The sequence below is a fragment of the Gavia stellata genome, chromosome 32 (assembly GCF_030936135.1).
Source record: "Gavia stellata isolate bGavSte3 chromosome 32, bGavSte3.hap2, whole genome shotgun sequence".
NCBI classification, from domain to species: domain Eukaryota; kingdom Metazoa; phylum Chordata; class Aves; order Gaviiformes; family Gaviidae; genus Gavia; species Gavia stellata.
In genome coordinates this window covers 3,380,806-3,403,636 of record NC_082625.1, presented here as the reverse complement: position 1 = coordinate 3,403,636, position 22,831 = coordinate 3,380,806, and the positions used below count along the sequence as shown (strand labels likewise).

Sequence of the window (22,831 nt, the reverse complement as noted above, 5' to 3'; positions counted from 1 at the left end):
AGTTATTCTGGGGGTGCTGCTCTGCAAAGCCATGTGGCACATGGCAGAGCCTCGGCAGAGGACAGAGATCAAATGCCCAAGACACCCCTAAATCACCAAATACAGAGTTTCCACTGATGTGGCTTTCCAAGAGCGAGAACCATCGTCGCACCTTTATTCCACATGCTTTGGGAATGAAGATGTCGGAAAGTTTTCCATTCGAGCATCTTTCAGGGAGAGTGGTGGCTTCTCTAAGCTAATTTTGTAGCTTGAGCAGTGTTTTTGTTTTAAAAATAAGTCATCAAGAACATCTGTTCTCCCTCCACATCCTCCGCCTAAAAATAAAGCCCCACATGTTGGGTTTTCATGGGAGAAATGCCTCCCAAGCCACTCTCATGCTTAGTCCCAATTCTTGAGGAAGAGCCATTTTTGCCCGGTTTCCCCGGCACCCGTTACAACACCCGCCGCTTCCTCTGGCCGTTACCGCTCGCTCAGGAAATTAACTTCACACTACAGCTGCAAATCCTCTATCCAAGAGACCCCGTGAACCCAGCTGCACCATGCTTCATACTCCCACTACCTTTCCCACAGGACAGCTGGGTGGGGGCCTCCCACATCATTTGTATTTCAATCCCCGACAGAGCCTGTTACATATTGAAAAGCTCAGGATTGCGGTAGGTGATCTCCCAGTTAATGCCTCTCAGGATTCTCAATCCCCCAAAAAAGAAAAGCAGCCCCTTTTTATGGCGTCAAATAATCCTGCAGCTTCAGAAGCAAGATCAAAGGAGCTGACAGATTTGTAAACTCTTCTAGAGAAGAGCGTTTTAAGAGTGCATTGCAGACATTTTAGGAAACACTTGCTCTTTTGGGACAGGAAAAAGCAGTTTAAAAAGAAACAAACCCTGCAAAATAAAGCTTCTTACCATCCACTGGCACCCACTCGGCTCTAAAGAAGGCAGGGAGAAAGGGGAGCAACTTTTCTGTCTGCAGATTTCTCCTAAGGAAACTTCAGAGATGTGCAACTTCCTCCATTACATCCCCTTCCGCCCCTCCAACCTCAAAAGCTGCACTGGGGGTTACTCCACGGGGTGCGTAGTAGGAGCTAACACACAACTGCAATAGTCGGGCCAATTATTTGGGCATGGGGACGAGAAGGGGGCAACAAATATGCTCCGAACCGCATTCAGAAAACAAAATGCTCCAGCTGTAAGATGCTTTGCATTTAAAATAGAAGCTTCCAGCTTGCATCCTCAGGGCATTTAATGGCAGTTTAATTAATGCCTGACTGCCGTATAGAAAAGAAAACAGCAAGGCCAGGTTTTGTAAGCTTTAAGCTCCAGAGAGGGCGAGCATAGGCAGGCCCAGCACCTGCAAAAAGCAGCTCCGTCTGTCCTAGCGTGGGATCAGAGCTGCAAGAGCTTGGAAGCGCTTGGATCAGAGCAGCTGCATCCCCCTAAGTCATCGGAGGGAGTCGGGGCACTGGGCGAGGTACCGACCTCCGGCGCCGAGGCTGGTATTCGCAAGCATGAGATGTCCGACTTGCTCAAGGTCACACAGCGCCTTAACGGCAGAGCCAAGAACACGGTCCAGGATTCTCAACTCTCCACCCTGCATCTTCAATTGCTTGGATCATGCTTCCCCCGAGGAACATCAGGGATTTAATATTCTCTCCACTGCTCAGCACAGAAACTGAACAGAGCGCTTTGCTTTTACCACAGACACGGCTTTGGCTATCGTGAGCCAGCTGCCATTTCCTCCCGAGCCCTCTCCCGCACTCCAAAACCAGGCACAAATGCCAGCCAGCGTCTCTTTCCAATATTTTAATGAGTCGCTACATCTTACACTCATAATTATAAAAGAATAAGAATCCATAAAAATATTTTCTTTTCATAATACGCACTTAAAATACTCCAGGGCAAGTCAACGTGGTTCATTTGGGTGGGTTTTTTTTTTTTTTTCCTTTTTGCCCCTGGCAGAACCCTTGGCTTGAGGGGGGGTATGTGCTCCCCTGAGGTGCGATTGCTCAATCCCCCCTCCCCAGAACTACAGTTCCTGTTGACCAGGTAAATAAAAACCAGAAGAGAGCATTTGCTGAGTAGACGGGCAAGGGGAACAGTCACTGACCCGCAGAGAACTGAAGCACAGCCAATTTCAGTGCACATCTGAAAGCTCAGGGTGTCGGGGAAGGCGAAGGTGGGATCAGGAGGCAGCACAGAGAACGGAGGGAGGAAGGATTTGCATAAATATCATCCATCTTGTGTTGCAAAAACCCCAATGCTGCTGTGATCTCCGGAGGGATGATCTCTGGTTGTAGCCAGCTGCTTCAGCTGCCATGCTACCTGTTGGCACAACTCTGCTTGTGAGCGGCCATTAGAGAAAGGTATCAGAGGACGCTGATATCGACCCCAGCTACTTCCTCCATCTGCTCTGCAAAATTAAGCTGAAAAATAGAAAAGACTAGTGTTGCATGCTTCTGTAGAGCTCTCTTCACATCCCAGGGCTCCACGTTGTTGCAGCAGGGCCAGGACACAGCAGCAGCGATCAGCTCCCTGGGGGCTTAACAATAGGTAGTTCTCTCTTCCCTCCTACTCCTGACTTAAGGCAGCTTGCTGATTCGGCTCTTCCATTTCCAACACAGGCACTGAGTTCTTGCAGGTAAGAGTATGGGAGCTGCAGAGGTGCAGTGGAAGGGGAAAAGGATGGGGGACAGAGAGATGGACACAAACCTCAGCCTCGGGAGACAGACCACTGTCCATTGATTCCCAGGATAGAGGGAGTAGCAGCAAAAAAAGCATTAACAGCCAGGCCGGAGGAGAGGAACAGGACGAGCAGCCGAGCAGGGGCAGACCTCCAGCGTGGAAAGTGAAAGAAGGTGGCACTGTCCAAAGGGAAGGTGCCCTCCGCCCTCCCCCCTCGCTCGGGGGGGACACCCAGCCCGGCCGCGGGCACTCAGCCACTTGTGCTCTGGGGTAGGCGGCTCTCGAGGGAGGCGGTAGTGGCAGGGCACAGGAGGGGGAAGGTGAGCTGTCAGTGTCCAGTTCGCAGAGGCTTGTGCTCTCAGAGGTATTCTTGTAGAAAGTGCAGCAGCGTGATTTCATAGTGCTCTCCTGACTCAGGGCACCGAATACTGTGTCTCTCATTGGGGTAGATCTGTGCAGAAGCAGAGAGACAGGGCAGTTAGCCAGGAGCAGCTTATTCGGCATGGACAAGCCTCCCTCACGTCAGCCCTTTTCATAGAATGGTTTGGGTTGGAAGAGACCTTAAAGATCATGTAGTTCCAACCCCCCTGCCATGGGCAGGGACACCTTCCACTAGACCAGGTTGCTCAAAGTCCCGTCCAACACTTCCAGGGAGGGGGCATCCGCAACTTCTCCAGGCAACCTGTTCCAGTGCCTCACCACCCTCATGGTGAAGAACTTCTTTCTAATATCTAATCTAAATCTACCCTCTTTCAGCTTAAAGCCGTTACCCCTTGTCCTGTCACTACATGCCCTTGTAAAAAGTCCCTCCCCATCTTTCCCGCAGGCTCCCTTGAAGTACTGGAAGGCTGCTAGAAGGTCTCTCCAGAGCCTTCTCTTCTCCAGGCTGAACAACCCCAACTCTCTCAGCCTGTCTTCATAGGAGAGGTGCTCCAGCCCTCTGGTCATCTTCATGGCCCTCCTCTGGACTCGCTCCAACAGGTCCATGTCCTTCTTATGCTGGGGGTCCCAGAGCTGAACTGTACTGCAGGTGGGGGTCTCACAAGAGCAGAGTAGAGGGGGAGAATCACCTCCCTCAACCCAGTCTCCATCGGGACAAAGAGGAGCCAGGGAAGGTTTAGAGCACTAGCCCCCTCCCTCATCGCGCCAGCGTGTGCTGCTAGTCCGCTCGGTGAGTCAGCCGCCTCTGCTGCCACCAGTCAAGTGAGACAGCAACAGTTCAGCGGAGAAGGAAAGTTCCAGGCCTGAGGGCAGGAGCCCTGTTTGCACATGCTTTTAGATACAGGCCACATCTGCCAGCAATGAAACACCCACAGTGCCACCTCCCGGCCACCTCTTGGAGTCAAACTAGGCATTTACTGTCATCTACATTGCAACAAGATGTGGGAGCATCTGCCTCCACCTTCTCCCACCCCCCCCAGAACACACAGCAGAAAACTTTTTCTCTTTCCAGATTTAAGAGACCTTCCCACTTCACTCTTGTTCCTCTTACCTGCAGCTGGTAAGGTTTTCCAGCCCGGATTAGCTGTGATACCAGGAAGTTGGTGTGAAAAAAGTGCACATTTTCATCCAAAAAGCCATGGAGGATCAACAAACGATTTGGCCTGGAGATGGGATGAGAGATAGGATGAGAAACCACACAAAAAGCTCTGCAGTGGGTCTGGAGCAAAGAGCTGCCACTTGGCAAGTCAAAACTGAGCAATGGACAGCAGTCAGAATAGTATAAGGCCGTGGATGTGGTCCTCACCCCTCCCTGGCAAAGGGGGCTGGGGGTACAATGCCCCAGCTTGCTGAAGAAGGCAGCGACCAGCCACCTGAGTTAAAATTAAATGGGATCAAAATCCATCCATTCTTTTGAGATTCAGCAGAGGCGCAATTGGTAGCACCAAGCAGGACCCGGGAGCAGGTTTTTAGCAGATCACTCAACCCCACAGTACTCACTCGTTGGGAAGCTTTTCTACGTGTAACGCCACAGAGCCAGCCTCATAACCTTGCTGGTTGTTTTCTGGGATATCCATGTACCGCTCAGTATACCCGGTGTCATATGCCATCCAAACTGTGACAGGAGCACCTGCTATAGCAATCTGTCAAACAAATAGGTGGCAGGAGACAGCCTCAATTATCATGTGCTAAAGAGTTCAAGTGTTCCCTGTCTTCCTGAAGAGGCAGGAAAAACAGGCTCGGGACTGTTCTCTCACTCAGACCAGAATTCTTCTACTGCAAACCCACATAAACCCCAGATTCCTCCTTGCGCTATTCCTCTTATGGTCACAATGGGGCAAATCCCTGCATACCAGCACTAAAGGCTTCCCCTTTTCAAGGAGGACTTGTGGAATGATCCAGAAACTGCGCTAGGGACTTGGGAAGGGGATTAGGAATAATGCATCAATTATCTCATTGGCAGTCAGAGGGGAACGACCCCATCCTCATCAAGCCTCAGACAGGTATGATCTGTAAGCAGAATGCAGGACTGTAGCCAGGAGCTACAGGCAGGACTGAGGGACATTTTCACCCGTCCATCAGAAACATCAGGCAAAAAAGCCAACTCCAGATGCCAAGAGTTACAGAAGCTGAGAGAGCTAAGTGTCCCAAGATGACAGCCCCACATCCACACTTACCTTGAAGACATTGGGTTTACAGATGAGACCCATGAGGGAGAGAAAACCCCCATATGACCAGCCATGTATGGCTACCCGACTCAAGTCGATGAACCCGTATTTTTCTGCTACATAATGTAAACCTTCCACCTGGTCCTCTATCTCCACCTGACCCTAAAAGGCAACAAGGAAGCTCAAGTTAGTGGTTTTCTAAATCTAGAAACTTGAGACAGAAAAGACAAGAGCAACACTCACACAGGAAACATGCAGGCAGGCAGCCTTAGAAAGAGCAAATGAGCAGAGATTTATCAACAAAAGAAGTACATTACCATTTGGTTTTTCAGGGCCCCTTCAAATTTGAGTCCTCGCTGGCACGAACCCCTTCCATCAATCACCACCACAGCATAGCCTAGGGATGCTAGCGTGTTTAGCCGTAAGTACTTGATTCCTTTGAAGGAGTTATTCACTAGCTGCACCTGCAGGAGGAGGGAAGAAAAGTTTCAGAGCTAAGCAGCTGCCTTCTAGTACCTTCCTCTGTCTGTCCCACTGTGTAGGATCCTGAGCTGGACAGCAGCCACTAACTGAGCTATCAGAGCCACTCAAATCAGACTAAATGCTGGAAAAATCATCCGAGGTTTGAAGCAGAGGTCAGAACAGAGATCCAGTGCTCAGTGCTAACCAAAGCCTAAGCCTTGATCCATGCCTGAGCTACACAGAACTGTGCCCTGGACAGCAATCCCATGGCCAACACCAGCAGTCAACAATCTGGATTATTACCTGAGGGCCTCCATACACAAAGAGCACTGTGGGATGCTTCTTCCCAGGTTGGACATCATGAGGTTTGTAGACCATTCCATAGAGCTCAACATCTGACTGAGTACGGAAGTGAAAGATCTCAGGTGGGATGTAATCTGGGGGACAACCTGCAGAAGGCAGTTCAGACATTAGCAGTGCAGTAACTGGCAGCAGGCTCTGCCTCCTACCCCACCTGAACTAGCTCATTCTGACCCTAGTCAGGGCTCTTTCAATACCAAACCATACCAAGCCTTAGCAATGCCTCTCAGAGAAGCCTCTCCCTGGGAAACAAACAGCCTCTATCTGCCTGCATAGGGCAATAGGCCATATAAAGAGTGAAGGGATCACGCAAGAAAACATCATCAGCTGGGTATCCTCAGACAAGGCATGCTACGCCACAACAGCAAGATGTGGAAGGTTAAGAACAGGGACAGGTCAAATGGAGAAAACACTGGCAGGAGGGGTTCATGTGCTGCTGTGAGCTGTAGCTAAATCCTTAAAGGCCTTGCAATGAAGTAGCCATTGCATCCTAGATACTTGCACCCCCACTCTTCAGACAAATCATGAATAAAGAAACACCTAAACCCACAGCCATCTAAACCCTGCACCCTGGAGCACTGCTTTTGCTCAAAGCATGAAATAGTAACATCTTAAAAGCCCATATACCATTTCCTGGGTGAGCTATCCACTAGAGATATCTCCCCTGCAAGATAACACAATTCATTTTCCCTTAGAGTCAAGTTACTTGGGCCACTTCCCTCTCCATCACCTTTAGCTACCACTAGTAGGAAGAGTATCACAGATATAACCCAGCATTGACACGTTCTGCGGGACTTACTGGCTGCCTCCATCATGCTAGCCCAAAACTTGGGCTGCTTGTGGAGCGGGTCATCATCGGAGCCACTGAGCTTGTAGACATGCACGCAAGGCGGAGTGCTCACGCTGCTGTAGTGGCTGATGAACATGTCAAAGTTCTACAGATGGAAGAGAGAAGAGTTAGGGGAACAAGGTCTTTCATTTCCCACATCTATCTCCTCCATGCAGTTCTCAGACAAGAGCTCCCACATCTCAAGCAACCAAGACAAAGAAGCCCTCAGGACTCATTACTGGTCATGATTCATTACCATTCCTAGCTAGGATACCTGTCAGTCAGGAGACGAGGGTGTCTTGCATCTAAGAAACAACAAACCTGGCTCATTGAACAGCTGTGGGAGAAGCCTGGAGTGGTGAGTCGCACAATTTCTCCAGGAGACTCATAGCTGACTACGTAGAGGTGGTGCTCCAACGGGGTATCCTTTGTGCCTTGGAAATACACCAGCTTCGTAGCCTCATTGACCCAGATCTACGTGGAAAAGAGAGGGCTCAGCGACAGAAGGATGACAACTACTGCTCCTTTGCCAGGTCAAACAGTCTGGCCCCAGGCAGAGTCAGCTTAAAACACAAATAGACCATGACAGACCGCTCATGGCATTAGGGACCGTACACAACGCCTGTTGATACGATAGGCTGGAGAACACAGAGGCAGTACTTATGGAGAACTGCACCGAGTCCAATGAAGTAATGAAAAGCGGTCACTCAGCTTTTTTGAGAGACTCAAAGCACTTGCCTACTAAGGAGCATAAAAAGTTGGGCTCTGTTCCCCACAGGTGAAACTAGGAAGATTCTCTGCTTAAATATGGCGTCTTCCCACAGTGTGTCTGGATTATAAGGGTATACGTGTATTTTTTCCAGCAATCGTGATAACGAACTCCCATCTGTGGAAGGATGAGTCTAATAGCTCTAACAGTACCAAACTTCAAGTCACATTAAAATATGTTTTTAGTGTCCGGGTAAAGCTGCTTCTAAAAACCACCTGGCCAGCCAGGAATAGAGACTACAGCTTTTAAATACTGCATGGATCCAGCAACAGTAACTGAACTGTTTTCCGCCTTACAGTTTCCAAATGCTGAAGCCCAAATGCTATTTCTGGCTAACCCACAGTTTGAAGACCACGTGGACAGCAAAGGGAAAAAAAGTGTCCACTCAATTGGCCAGGAAAACCGGGCAGAGCCCTGCGGAGCAACAAATGCATCAAAATAATTGCTGCTAACACAATTTTAGCCATAACACATGCAGGGAAGAGCTGCGGCCAAAATCAACAGCATGTACAGTGAGAATCCACATGGGAAGGGACAGCAGGTTAATTGCAGATTGAGGAAAAGCAGCAGAAACCAAATGCATGGAGCTGTAGGCCTTTTAAAAAGCGAGAAGTGAAAATTCAGATTAATTGGAAATGAACAGACAAGGTCTTTATTTTGACAGAAATCACCTGGGAGCATTAAAGATCAGACTCAGAGTTAATTCCTGAAGCAAAAATGGAACTAGGTTTCTACAAGATTAATAAAAATTCATTTCTGGCTATTCTGCAACCAATAACAGATACAGTTTCTCCATATTCTAAATTGCTTTATACTCCCTAGCTGCCTTCTTCCTAAAGGCTCTACTGAGGGATCAACTGGAGACCAAGAGTTCACTCTCAGCGCTAGGACACATTTCCAATTCAGTACTTATTGGGGTTAAAATGCTTTGGCAAAGGCAGCAATCCCAAGCTTCTCCACAAAATAGTTCTTTGTTGCTCTTGAACCTCAGACTTGTGTCCTTTTTTATGGCCTGACTTACTCATGGGATTTACCTAAGGAGCAATCTGAAGTCTGATTAAAAAGGCAATCAGTTCAACATGCACTGGACTACAGCTCTTCTGGGGAAAGCAGAGGCAGCAATAAAAAGAGAAACAAAATGAAGCTTAAGTAGTTCTAGCTGGTCCCAGGCGTAACAGAGGGCGTAGGCCAGGACTGTGGGCAGACAATGCAGAGCTGTAACACTGCAAGAGAGAATAAAAATAACCACTACCTTCGATCCATGCCTCGCCAACACCTCCCATTCCCCACCAGTCAGGGCAATCTCCTCTTTGATAGGACATTTGAAGTCACCTAGAAGAGAGAACATGAGAATAAGTCACTGTCTTCCCCAAAAGACAACACAAACAAATCAGAGCAAACTCCCAAAGCTGAAATGCTGATAAAATGCAGCTCTTACCCTCACTATGGACATATGGCTGCACCCAGTCATAGCTGCCTTGCTTTAGGACTGCTGTGACTCTGTACAGGTGACAGAAACCTGTTTTGCATTCGTTGGCTCGGATAAAGCAGAGTTCTTCCTCCTCTCCCTCCGGCTGGATGAATGGATAGAAGATATCATGAACCTGTCACACAAGGCAAAAGACCCATGAGTGATTTGTATTAAGACAGCAGAGACATAGCCAAAGGAGTCAGTGTTAAAACTACTGGGCTTTCAAAGCAAAGGAGAAGGGGGAGAAATATCTCAGATGAGCAGCTAGTGGGGAAAAAACATTCCTTACTTTCCTATTACCACAAAGAAACTCTGGGCCCATGCAGAAGACCATGTGCTCTGGGCTTTCTGTGGCTACCACCGAAACCAGCACGTCTTGCCTCTGAGCTAGACATTTCAGTGATATGAGTCCCACAAGGTGGTTGCTATTCCAACACCTTAGGAATGCCATGGTGTGAATTCCAGGCCCCTTTGTCACTTCAGTACCAAGACGCTTAATCTTAGAGACTGAAGTTCATTCCTTCTCCCCTATGTTCATTACCCATCTAAACAAGCACAAATTCCAGGGATTAGGGTTGCTCATGCCTCAAGAAGCCATTTAATCTTGTAATAAAATACCCCCTAAAAGAATGACAGGGTTATATCCCAAAGTGTCGATGTCCAAAATGCCTGTCTGTGTTCATGACAAACGTTAGCAAGAATTAAATGAACAGCTCCAACTGCAAGGAGATGGCAGGATCCTCATCTCCTCCAGTGCTGACTGCATGAAAGTCCTTCTCATAGCTTTATCAAACTCCCTGAATTAACACCAAATCTGGCACTACTGAGTAGCAAAGCAATCTGCTGGAGATGGACTAAACTGGAGACACAGCCAACTCAAAAATGGCTAACTGTGGGGGAGGAAGGGGCAGCCTGAGTCCTCCTCCCAGCCCTGAGCATCTTACATTTATCCACACATCAGTGGTTTCTTCATAGATCACAAATGGCTGGACATTTTCTGGCACAGTTTTGGCAAATTCAGTGCGTTGCTCCTCATTTTCTGGGACTGGAATGAAGAGTGCTGGAGGCAAAAGGATTAGCTGCAGCCGCTGCTGAGGTCTGTCTAGGAACATAGCCCAGGCACTAGGGAAAGAAGTTGGAGGTGAATGTCAGTACCACAAAATAGACGTCCCTTTCTAACAGTCAGAACATGCAACCCTTTTTCCCCCCGCTGGCAGAAAGGATTTAGGCATCTGAATGCAAAGCTTTTCTCATCATTGCTGCTTTCTAATCTCCTGGAAGCTTTGCCAACAAACATGTATTGCCAGACATCTCTGGTATTTCACAGGGGTATCGTTCAGACAAGATGTCTGACAGATTTGCCAGTGTCTATTCCAAGGGAGCACTGTTAACAGAACCCTGTCTCCGGAACGTAACTCCTCCTTGGACAGCCCCTCCATCAGGAAGCACTATTTGTTTTCTAGCAAGCTCCTAACGAGCTGAAGTGATCACTCTTAAAGTGATCCATTTGTAGCTTCCTCATCGCACGCTGCACTAGCAGGGAAAGGCACAGACCTAAGACAACTGCCAAGTGAAGGAGTCGCTTCAGTCTCAGCCTTGTTCCTCTCCAAGGAGAGTCATTTGAAGTGGTGCTGCACTGCAGGCCTCTCAACATGACAGATGGCAAGCCACCGCTGCATAGTGCGGCTACCCCAAGGCCTGGAAGTGCATCAAGGGAAGTTTCATCATTAAGACAGACTTTCAAAAGAGCCAGTTCTCCCCTAGCATCTCAGTGACTGTGGATTTCATGAACTGATATATTCAGCACATTTAGATAAGCTCTGGTGCAGAACATAAGAATCACCTATGGGATTACCTTTTGTAAAGCTGTATGAATTTAGTTTCCAGAGCAGAAAATTAATGATGAGTTACAGAATGCAATCTTCAAAGACAGCTAAGTCGCCTTAACTTTGTCTGGACAGAAACTGGTTAACAGTCAAGCAAGCTTTTGAAGGGAAAAAATTAAGAGCTTTAAAATTGCAAACCAATCAGTTTCGTGTGAATTCTGTAACTCTTCAGGCAAGGCTGGCCAGCACAAGACTTGAGTATCGCATTTAGAGCAATAGCGAGCTAAGGGAGCACACTGGCCACAGAGCAATCTTTCCCCTTGTACACACTGCACGAAGGGCTTAGCACCACGCAAACTGCCCACTTTCCCATGATACATTTGGCATTGATCACAAACTGGACCAATGAACAATGATAAACCTGCTTACAGTACATTCTCATTTTCTGCAGGAGGTGTATTGTACTTGTGTTAAACATTTCAACTCAAAAGAATTCCCTAGGACTGCCTGCTTAATATATCAAAGTCATTTAACTTTCTGATTGTGACTTAGACCCCACAGCTTGTCACTCTGGTCTACATTTGATTAATGCCTACTTTTAGGATGTTATAACACTGAAGAATGCATGGCTTTAACACCAGGTCATGACTACAATACAAAGCATGTCGAGGGCCTGCAGTAGTTCAGCCAGGGAAGCCCTTGGGAGTGTTAGTTTGGAAGAAAAACTTATGTACTATTTGCCATCTCGGGTCCATCCAGCACGGGCAATGTACTCCACAGTCGGAAACAATGCAGCAAATGGTTGCACCAGCTCCTTGTCCTGAGCACACACGATCTGCAGCAAAAGGAAGGTCCAATATCAAATCAGACCGCTACCAGACCTCCTCCTATGGAAGCTCAGCAGAATGGGTGAATAAGGAAGTTTAACTATGGGCATCAGCAAGGGTCAGGCCAGGAGAAGCAAGCCTTTCTACAAACGGCAGGAAGAGAAGGGAAAAACAAGCTTCAAAGCAAAATGATTTTGGCATTCAGCCACAGAAAAGGATACAGCCAGGGACTGAAGCCCAGGATTAAATCAGGCTTCAACCCTCCTGCTCTACTACTGACAATGTGGTATAACCAGGCTAACCTTACTTCTCCCTCCCCTCCCTTCTCCCAGCTGCCTCTCCACCAGAACAATACTGTTCAGCATTTTAAAGTTTTTCTGTTTCTTGGATAAACACATTATAGACCCAGGTGTTACAAAAGGATGAAAACAAAGGCTAACACTATCTAGGATTTCTCAGTGACCTTGTCTTAATTCTATCTAGGGAGCTTCAGAAGCAATCAAGTCTCCTGTGCAATATCCCATTCTGAGTTGTTATCACTTACCTTACCCTTGCTGTCTGTTTTAAATTCTGCCAGTTTTAATGTAATCTTGGGGTTTTTGCTGCCTGCAGAGAAGGAGTGAAAGAATACCAAGATGATCAACTTGAACACCCCATGGTTACACACAACACAGCTTCTAGAGAAGAACTGACCCCAGTCCTACTAAAATGTCTGTGTGTGAATGTACAAATATCAAATTATCTATGTGAGCAAACACCACTGTAACCACAAGAGTCACTCTGGGTATGGGAAAAGTTTCCTTTTGCCTTGCCTAGTTGGCTGCGCATGTTCTCAGGAGGGAGAGGAAAGACAGGATTCAAAATGTATTCCAGGATATGCCACCAGATATATTCCATTTTCTCAGCAATCCTTTCATTTAAGCTGAACTTTAAATCCCATTCCTTTCTTGCAGTAGATTTTGGGCTCAGAGACTCAATTAGGCCTCAACATTTACAACGAGCTTCTACATTCTAGTAAGTACCCAGACTAATCATGCAAAGTTTATAGCACAAATTCCACGGCTTCTGCCTGCCAGCAGGAGTCAAGAGTTGCATTAGCAGCCCCGTGGTATTTCACTTACCTGTCCTGGGGTACCGATAGGAGTCTGTTTTTCTCTCCTCCAAGGCAGGTGAAGGAACATGAATTATCTCCACCTCTGACTCATCCACTTCCTCATACAAGATCCGCAGAGTTTTTAAATCCTCTGAACCTAGGAACAGATAGTAAGCATGCTTGCGACAGTGTTTTCCAGCTGTTTCTGACTTGCCTGGAGCACTGCGGCAGTACACTCTGGTGCAACAGAGTGTACATCTCCTGTATAGCCGCAGCTTCTAGTGACCACCTGCAAATGCTCCCCAGAGCACAATTATAATCTCTCAGTGTTTTGTTCCTTCAGGTGCCCTCCCCAGAAACAGACCAAACCCAGGCCAAAGGAAAACCTTGCTCAAAATATCATTCATAGCAGGGGCCGGCAGCAGTTACAGCGTCAGAATTTGATAAGCAGAACACCGACTGACCTTCTGTGGAAGCTGTGGGACACCACCAATAGCCTGTGAACCGATCAAACTCCTCCTGAATGACAAAAGTGGCTACACCAGCAGACTTGGGGTCATCAAGAACATTGGATAAGCCTGGAGAGGAACAAAGAGAGTGCATTTACATCTCCTTGGAAAAAGCTGATCCAAAAGAAGAATGTACTTGTAAGAAATAAGCCATCAAGACATGAGCCCTTACAGCCTGAATTTGTCAGAAGGAATTTCCTTTTGAATCTGGCAAGAAGCACCAGTTACCTTTATGGCAGTATGTCATCCGCTTCTCCTCTCCCGTCTCAATATTTGCTACCCACAGATCATTGTTATTAATGAATGAAAAGAAGGCAGGGTCGGCAGGGCAGATCTTGGGATCCATTCGTGGCCCTGTGCACTGAGTCTTGATCTCCAGAGGCTTCATTGGAGACACCTACAGCAACAGACACACAAACAGCTCTGTACCAAATCAGCTTCCAGCTTCAGATTTAAAGGCCCAAACCACAGACACAGTACAGCCCGTGAAATGAGGGCAAACATAGCCCTGACAGGACACAAGAGAAATGACCATAACCAAACAGATGCAGATGTGCAGCCATCTCCAACCAAAAAGACTAAGTCCCTTTCAGGTGCTATTCATAAAACCAATAGCAGACTCACCATGAAACCATTCTTGCCCCCATCTCGACAATGAAAGAGGCTGTTGCTGGCCTGGAAGAGGAATAGGCCACTCTCACTGTGGAAATCGTAAGATGTTATACCAAAGACACCAAGTCGCTTGCGTTCCCTCAAGAGTTCCTCTTCTCTAGAATACATCCCATGATGAGGGGTTGCCTAGTATTGAAGAAAAGGAAAATCTGAAAGAATCTGCAAGGAGAGAAACTTTCACAGAACAGGAATGCTCTAAGACTGGCACGAGCTAGTCTGTGAATGCCCAAAATACAACATACCAGCCAAAACCAGCCAGCAGTCTTACCACACAGGTCCATAACTACTGTACTCTAGGCTCCAGGTGTGGCCCAGGAGGACTAAACCAACTGCATGCCCCAAAGTTCCCTCTACATGAGAGATGAATTGCGAATCTGTCAATTCTGCAGTTGGCACTTCAGCATGAACAGCATGACAGCTGCACTTGCTCTGCTTATGCAAATCAGATGTAACCAATTAACTTAATGACGTTATCTACAGCCTTCACAAACAGTTTCCATGTCAGACACTGCAAACAAAAGCTCTTCCGGGAATCTTGAATTACCCTGAAGGAGACTAGCAATCCAAATGGGGTCAAGACAGCTAAATTCCTTTCCACCAGGAGCCTTTTTAGTAGGGAAGACAGACCAACACCCTCCACATTCTTCTTCATAAATGCTGTTAGTGACAAAGGACATTAAGATTCTGAAATCAGGGAAGGGAAAATTCACCCCCTTTCTGGTTTACTCGCAATATAGTGCGGGGCAGAAGTAACAGTTTAAATTCAACTTTCCCGACTTCCTTAAAAGCAGGAAAGATGACAGGCATTCCACCAAGCACATCAATGAGCATGGCAAGATCCCAGACAAGATACCCACAAGAAAGGTGCACTGTCCTGATAGCTTATAATCTGAGGTAGACTACATGCTAGTTTACAGAGTCCTCTTTGCTAGGTCAGCCCTTTGCTTGCCACATCAACTGCTGTTTCACACTCACTGACAGCTTCATTGCACACACAAGCGACTATCTTGTATTACGAAGCAAAGCAGTTCTTGATACAACATTCCTACCAATACCATTATCTGTGTCTCATACACTGCCACGTTATTACCTCTACTGTTCAGTAGAGTAGTAGCCACTATACCAGCCCCACAACATCAGCCAGTTTTCCCAAGCACTGTCAACCCAGGCTCTTCACACTTCGGCTTACCTGAAAGTGATCCAGCATCTGTTTCCATGACAAGAGTAGCAAGGCCTCCTTCCGTACCTTTTTGGGAATCTCTGAGTAAAGAAGGGAATTCTCTCGGCTACCGTATGGCATTCCTATTAGGAGGACAAAAGCATCATCCTACTTAAGATTAGTTAGCCAGGACAAAGAGGACCAAGAGCAAATTATTAAAAAAAAGTCTTTGATAACAGAGGAATTGGAGCTGTCCAGAGGCTTTTACCAGCTGTCATTCCTAAGCAGCTCTCAGTTCAATCACAGAATAATATCTAAATTATTTAAATGTAGATATTAATTTATTTAGAAATTCCCCTAAGCAAGATTTAACACTAACCAACCTCTTCAAAATTAGTTACGTCCAACTTTCCTCTCTGCGGACTGTTCAACCCACGCCCTCGATCTACTCTAAAAAAGCCACTCCCTGAATGGGTGACTCAACATTACTCTCCACATTTCTCAGCCAGAAATGTGCTACAGGGACCTCATTCAGGCCAACGCACCAGCCTGCAAGAGGGGAAGAAAAAGCTTGGAAGCTCTAGAGAGCCCATTCAGATGTGAAACGGTATAGTACATAGTCAAAAGACCTTGTCATTGCACATAAGCCTTTGACTGTGGTTATCAAATAAGCTGTTGGCCTTCATCCAATTTCCAAAACAACCACAAAAAATACAATATTCTGACACGTGATTTTGGCAGTTTCAACAAAATCAAAGACCGTGAACTTGCCCTCTAGATTTGCTGTAGAGAGTCCCTAGGTCAGAAATTTGCACAGGCGAATGTGCCCTGGTATTGTCTACTCTGCCCATGTTCTGGGCAGAACAGAAAGACTTCTGAGCCGGTTAACCCAGCAGTACAGTTACTTAAAATTAAAACTGAAATATTAATAAGTGCTTAGGAAGCAAAGCAATCTGTGAGCATATAATCCTCAGAGATAGAGAAACACCAAAGTGCTGAGCATGTGGTGTTTAATATAAGCAGCATCTGCCATGATACAACATAAAATTCTATGGGCACAGCCCAGGAATGATTTAACATGTCCAAACAGAAAAAACTGCAGATAGGAACAAATTACTATATAGACACACATTTGACACGCATGCAACTGTGACCTGGATTTCCTTTCTCCTTATTATATCAGTACTTTCTACAATGACTTCAGGCTGACTACAATCAATCAGCATTTACAAGAAAAATACCGCCTTCCTCCCCAAAAGACAGTATACTTTGCTCCCAAGTGAAGAAAAGTATTCAACCTTTACAGCAAAGTTCTTCAGAAGTCTTCATCCTACCCCCCAGCATTCAGTATTCACATGAAAACGTTATTTAACATTGGGACAGTAATAGCACACTGATGTTAAACACTTATGAACTGCTGAAATGGGTTCTGAGTATTTAACAGCACATGGTATGTGACTCTAAAGATGCTCATTACGGCAACAGAAAGAATGAGTGTTTACTCTTTATTAGGAATGCCTGAGAAGAGGTACCCCGGTATTACCTGGCAGAAACTGATCTTAAATGATGGCTCAATCTGCTCTATGCCCTGTACATTTCCTTAAGGAAGAGAACACTGAGAAGACGCTCGTGTATCTTCATTCCTGGTTCTGGCTCCTGTAAAGTCACACCCGTGCAGAACACCAACCAACTGGTAGCTGGTCTGGTTGCCATTTCATACAACAGAAGTATGTTAAAAAAATTTTAAATTAGCCACTTAGATCCTTAGTTCTTTAGTCAACTAGATCAAAAACTGTATCAAAGTCAACTTGCCCTTGAAATACATTCAGCTTTAAATCAAGTCTCACTGTTCAGACTCAACAAGAAAAATATGCTAACTCTGGATACTGCCCTTTATAGTAGCATTTGTGTCATTAGGATGTATGGGGAACTATAACAAATCAAGTCACTGACACACAGGGACTGCTTAATGACAAAACAAATCAGTCCCTCAAATCCAGCATCCAATGTCCTACAGTGACCTACACTCAACTACTCAAAAAAGAGAAGAAAAAAAAGCAGGGTCACTTCAGGAAAGCAGTCACTGTATGGAGTTGCACATCAGGCAATTTCTTTACTGGCCCAGTAATGATCAGCTCATGCCCCAAAGCACAACAAACTCTTTATAGTCTATAAAGCTTCCCATGTTACCAACCACAAAATTATCCAGTTACTAAAATCCAACCGCTCTGTCACTAATTACATTGTGGCTCCAACTATAATGAGGGACCTGTACAACACAGCATTCTGCTGTCTCTCAATCGTACTGTAAGGAAGAGGATATTTCCCTGTGAATACCATTAATAGTTCATTCCCACCTAACCTTATCTTTTTCCCCCCCTACTCTTGAAAGCATTCTACCTACTTGGTAGTTAATAAAGCAGGGAGACATCACCCCCCCGCCATTAGTACCTAGAACTTGCAACATATAGTTAGTAATTACTGACAGCGAATTCCTTGGAAAGTCAGTCAGGTTATCAGTCAAATAAATCCCATTTCTCTTAAGCTACAGAGGCATGAGATAGTCCTGAGTTTGAGGAACATCCTTTCTCTTGCCTCATCTCCTGGGCTGACCTGGGTTGCCAAAGGACACTGCATTCATACCTCCGTCATGAGGCAGGTCTGGCTAGCCAGCCCTTCCCCTTATCGCTAAGCAGAAAGGCTGTGGTTAAAGCACTTGTCTGGGACTGGAGAGGTCTCTGCTCAGAATTCCAGGCTTTGCTATAGATTGAGTGTGCAAACCCTGAGCAACGTTAATCTCAGTTCCCCCATCTCATAAACGGAGATACCTCCCATCCTTTTCCTCGCCTGTTTAGATTGGAAGCTCTCCTGTAACATATTCACACCCGGCGTCTGGCATGCTGGCTTACCCAGGTAATAAAGACGATGAGAGTGCGGGCTGGACTCTTCTGTTTTCCGGACAAACTGGAAATCATGGGGAGCTTTGTTGACTATCATGCCCGAATACTTCCTGCTGCTGTGAATAATGTCACGCAGCCCATCCCAAGAATGCTTTTGCACCTGGAATTGGGAAGGCACATCCTCCATCTCGACCACTTCAGAGCTGTCTGATAGCGCGTCCACTGCAGTCATCCTCTCTTCCCCTTCAGAACTGGACAAAAAACTGAGAGAGGAGTTGAGGGAGAGAGTTAAGCCATAAAATCAAGCAGGCACATTTTGCTGCTTAGAGAAAGCTGTAAGCATGCAACAAGCTTAAGAGAACAGGCGCTCCTTAAACTACAGATCCTAGGATTCTCTGCACTCGAAGGTTACATTTTAAACATACATCGATGTATTGAAAGGAAAAGTCAGTCTCCCATCCCATACCGAGTCCTGTAAATGAAGATATTAACCTCCGAAAACTCACTCTCCCAGGACTAGTTCTAGAAATAAGCTGTTAAAGGAAGTACAAGCAGCAGATTCTGGTGCAGAAAACAATCAGCTTGACTCAAAGGAAAACCACCCCAGGAATTTGGATGGATAAGTCATCAAAGCTATGACCTATCGTAAAGGCACATAAACTTCTTCCCTGGAAGACCACAAAAGTGAAGTCCCCTTCCTGCCCTGCAGGAAAGCCTCTTCGTCACTTAGAGACAGAGGTTTAAGCCCACACACAGCACTTCACTTACCTGAAGAGCTACTGCAGCCAGAATGAAGTAGGAGAGATGGCAAAACAGGAAGACAACAGTGCAATTGTCTTTGCTAACTGAAAGAAGACAGCAGTAACAGAACCTGGTCGTATCCTGCAAAATGTGGCACGCATTCCTCATACATTTCCACGCTAGCAGTTATTGAATGAGTGTCTACAAAAAAAGCCTCCACATGCAACTACAGCAAATGTTAATTTGAGGAGAGGTGGACTAACAGACTTGCCCAAGGTCAATGATGTAATCTATTGCAAAGCAGGAATGAGCCTAGGACTAGGGAAACCAGTTTCCATCACCCCATTTGAGAAGCTGGATTTCCCTCCACAGGGACATTTTAGTTGTTTTGGGGGTATCTGGAAGAATGTTACAAAGAATTTCAGACGAACTTCAGTTTACGGAAAAATTAGCCCGGAGAAGTTTGCTCCATGGAGACAGAATCACTACCTTTGACACAGCATCAAGAAGCAAACCAGTGACTAAGGATTACACCAAAAAAGGCCTTGTTCTCAGCAGCCCCTAGATTTACACTTTCAAATCAGATGTTTCTTGAATGCTGCCTGTCATTTGTGACAGTGATCTGCATTCTGACAGGAGAGCAGTTTCTGAGATGAAGGATTAAGCAGGAATTACACATAAACCAAATCTTGAAGACTTCAGCCTCAGTAAGATGCACAATGAGTTCTTCCCCAGCGGAGGGAATCAGGGGAAAGGAGAAGGATGGTTATTTATATCACCACAAGAAAACAGTCACCTCTGCCCATTTTCTAACAGGAGTATTTTTCAGGAGAACCCCGAGTGTTCCTTGAGGATTCCCCACGAGCTTGCACCTTCTAATAAACTCTCTAAAAGGAAGCTCTCACCTAGTTTGACATTCTTACGCAACTATGGCAGGAGATGAGCAAACCTAAACCAAAGTACATCTGGACTTCCTTAAACTACAGGCACACAGTACAAGGGCTGTAAATATAACCATATCTTCAAACTGCTAAGTCCCCAAATTGTACAAAATGTGCGAATAATAACAGAAGAACATCTCCTGAAATAAATCTGTAGGTACTCCTGGTACCTACTGCCCAGCAGTAAATCCACAGCTTGAAAATGAATAAAGAGGAGTATTTTCCAATCAAAGCCAGGCAGGAAGCCCAAGTAAAACCACAAAAGAGAATGTGACGGGATGTTCTAAGACTGTGAGAGTGCCTGCGGCCTCTACTGCTTATATCCAGGGTCTCCATCTAAAGGCAGAAGTGTTGCCTATCAGAACCGCGTGACAGGAAGACCACAAAACCCCATAAACTGGGTACAGTTCTCTCAACCCAATCGCACTGCAGGTCAAGGCAGTCTATTAAAATAATCTGGCTTTGGCTCAAGGTGCCTGACCCTTAGGTTGGTTTCACCAGCTGGGTGACAGTGTCTTACTCAGACAGCTCGGCTCCTCACGAGGGAAAGTTGCACCTTTAAGGGCTCAAAACAGTCCACAAATGTAATACTGGTAACTGTCCCAAACTGAGCTGGAGGCTGCAGCCCCTTCCAAACTGTATTGCCATGTTTTTATGATTCACTAGGGAATTAAAACGCACAACTTTTAGTTTGGTACTGCTCTCATCCTCGTGATTTTGAAGACAGTGGAGTAGTGGGATAAGCAAAGTAGCCATCACACAAAGTTATGTGAAAGCAGTGGGAAACACCACTATCATAGCTGGAGCTGGTGGAAACTCACAAAACTCAGGTCCTGGCATGATACAGAGTAAAAACAAAATCCAATTGCTTCATAGGTCGATACAGCCATCTCTTGGACAAAACGTAACAAGTATTTGGCAACACCATACACCTAGTAACAAGTATAAGGAGTCACTTAGCCAACTGCAATTGCAGGGTGAATTTTGGGATGAGATTATTCAAAGGTGAGTTGGATCAAGACACCAATTTTAACCATCTTATTCTTAGACGGTCTTGAAACTTCGGCATCAATATAGCGCATCTGAGATTTACACCTTACTGGAAAAAGGCTGTCCTTCACAGTCCTCACACGCTGAGGCATTGATTTAGATGATTCAGTGTTGTTGCAGAAGCATCACTAACCCCACTCCCAAAAACCTCCAGCTGTCCCTTGGAGGTCTTTTTTATGCTTCTTCTGCCCTGCCTGGCCAGGTTAGATGGATCAGGCACACATCCACCAAGCCCTCCTTCAGGGGAAACGTGTTAGTTTGAAGACAACAAGCAAGCACAGGTGGGACATCGGCACAGGAAAAAAATTGTAAAGCTTGGAACTGGAGGTCAGTGAAACAAGTTAACTTCCTGAGTCACTTCCTGACCCACAGATCCTGACACAGAGCCCCCCGGGCAGAATTATATACTTGGGATTTTTCAGAAACCTCACTCACTCCAGGAGGTGATTATTGCTCTGTCCCACACAACCTAAAGGTCAATAAGGGCCCTGGGAGTAACCGGGACACATACCTTCTCCAACTTCCTGCAGTCTCGTTTTCCAGACGAACCCTCTTTATCTTCTGCATTAACTACTCAGCGAGCTGGGCAGGACAGGAAACTAGGAAGGAAGAGGAAAAAAGTAAATTTCATATCACTGCAGTTTCCCCCGTCATAGCAATAACACTGTATAAAAGCGTCCTCCATAGGTCACATTTCCAACTGAGTGCAGAGGCACAAACAAAATCCTTGGTTTGCATTTTGCAGTCCAAATTGTTCCACCAGCACAGGCTGGATATTAACAATCTAGATAAACCTGAGACAGACTTCTTCACCTGAACAATGGGACTCGGTGAACTCTGTGGCCCATCTCTTTCTTTCCTAAAAATTTCATCTTAAAATCTGAGTATCCTCAGTACTGACCCTTCCTTTCATTCCCCTCCCAAAATCTTTAAATTCTCTTAAGTATCAGGTACTAAGAATTGAGAAAACAGAGCTCTGGTCCATACACTTACAGGCAAGAGTCAAACAAAGGACACCATAAGGAGCCAGACAGAGGGTCAGCAGCCCCACTACCAACAGCGTCACAGTCCCACCTGGGACATAAAAAACACATCTGTCTTCCAAGCCAGACTGCTGCTTCCTTTGGCCTCAGCCTGATGCCACGGAGGAACGCGGGCTCACCACACAAGCCCATTTTCCATGAGCGTACGAAAGCGCTACCTCCACTATCATCCTCTCTACCCAAGTACACTGAAGTACAAAGATCTTTGTCTCCTCTTCAAGAGAGCTCTGAATCACGGACACACCCGAGACCTGCCACTATCTTTTGCCAAGGCCCCTGGTCTGCCCAAACAGCCGTTTCTCCACCAAAACCGCACTCACAGAGGATCAGGAGAGACAAAGCGTCACAAAGAAGCACCAGCAGTGAAGTTCCTAAACTGCAGAGGAGAACAGAGAGGGACGAAGTAGCAGCATCCAGTAATTTAAGGGCAATTTTCAATGCAAGGATGAAGGACAACAGGAGCGATGCTCAGGAATGCTGAGTAACCTGGTCTGATCTCACAGCTGACCCTGCTTTGAGCAGGGGGTTGGACTAGAGACTTCCTGAGGTCTCTTCCAATCTCGGTTATTCTGTGATTTTAATGATGCAGAGGAACATCTCACCCTCATCCCACCCGCCACAGCTCACACAGAGAAAAGGAACAATAACATCCCCAGTGCTGAACCCAGAGAAAAAGAAACTGAACAAAACAGACAGGAGAGATCAGAAATCCGGCATGAATCATGATACTCATTTGTCAGCGAGACCCCGAGGGGCCTGCTGGTGCATTCAGGAAGAGCCAAAGCAACACAGTCACCTCGAGGAGCCCTTATAAACGTGTCTCTGCAATGGCCGGGAGCTTTAAGACCTCCTTCTCCAAAAATAAAAGCAACTGAGGGTGGAATAAACCGGT

At 46.2% G+C, this 22,831-nt stretch overlaps 1 protein-coding gene across 7 annotated transcripts; it reads right to left on the bottom strand.

The window, feature by feature from the left end:
• Positions 1–1,863: 1,863 nt before the first annotated feature.
• On the bottom strand, positions 1,864–21,470 carry DPP9 (dipeptidyl peptidase 9). Of its 7 annotated transcripts, none has more exons than XM_059831924.1 (20): positions 21,408–21,470; positions 18,174–18,427; positions 15,295–15,407; positions 14,058–14,231; positions 13,662–13,830; positions 13,389–13,502; positions 12,953–13,081; positions 12,376–12,437; positions 11,739–11,839; positions 10,123–10,300; positions 9,146–9,311; positions 8,960–9,039; positions 7,260–7,412; positions 6,909–7,044; positions 6,053–6,198; positions 5,605–5,751; positions 5,297–5,449; positions 4,620–4,762; positions 4,171–4,282; positions 1,864–3,129 (listed from the first exon to the last, which is right to left on the bottom strand). In XM_059831924.1, exons 1-20 carry the CDS (start codon positions 21,461–21,463, stop codon positions 3,037–3,039), a joined length of 2,679 nt encoding a protein of 892 aa, XP_059687907.1. In that variant the 5' UTR covers positions 21,464–21,470; the 3' UTR covers positions 1,864–3,036. The 7 variants fall into 7 exon arrangements, with proteins under 7 accessions (XP_059687907.1, XP_059687909.1, XP_059687910.1 ...); XM_059831926.1 differs by having other exon boundaries at positions 5,605–5,745; XM_059831927.1 differs by having other exon boundaries at positions 6,053–6,186.
• Between the last annotated feature and the right edge of the window lie 1,361 nt (positions 21,471–22,831).

Bases quoted from the DNA above. Each gene is read 5' to 3' on its own strand.
- DPP9 (XM_059831924.1), bottom strand. From the start codon at position 21,463: ATGCAGAAGATAAAGAGGGTTCGTCTGGAAAACGAGACTGCAGGAAGT. The intron at 15,408-18,173 runs GTAAGCCAGCAT...TCCTCCTAATAG, and splicing joins TCATCGTCTTTATTACCTGG to GAATGCCATACGGTAGCCGA. The intron at 5,450-5,604 runs GTAATGTACTTC...GTTGCCTTTTAG, and splicing joins GGGCCCTGAAAAACCAAATG to GGTCAGGTGGAGATAGAGGA.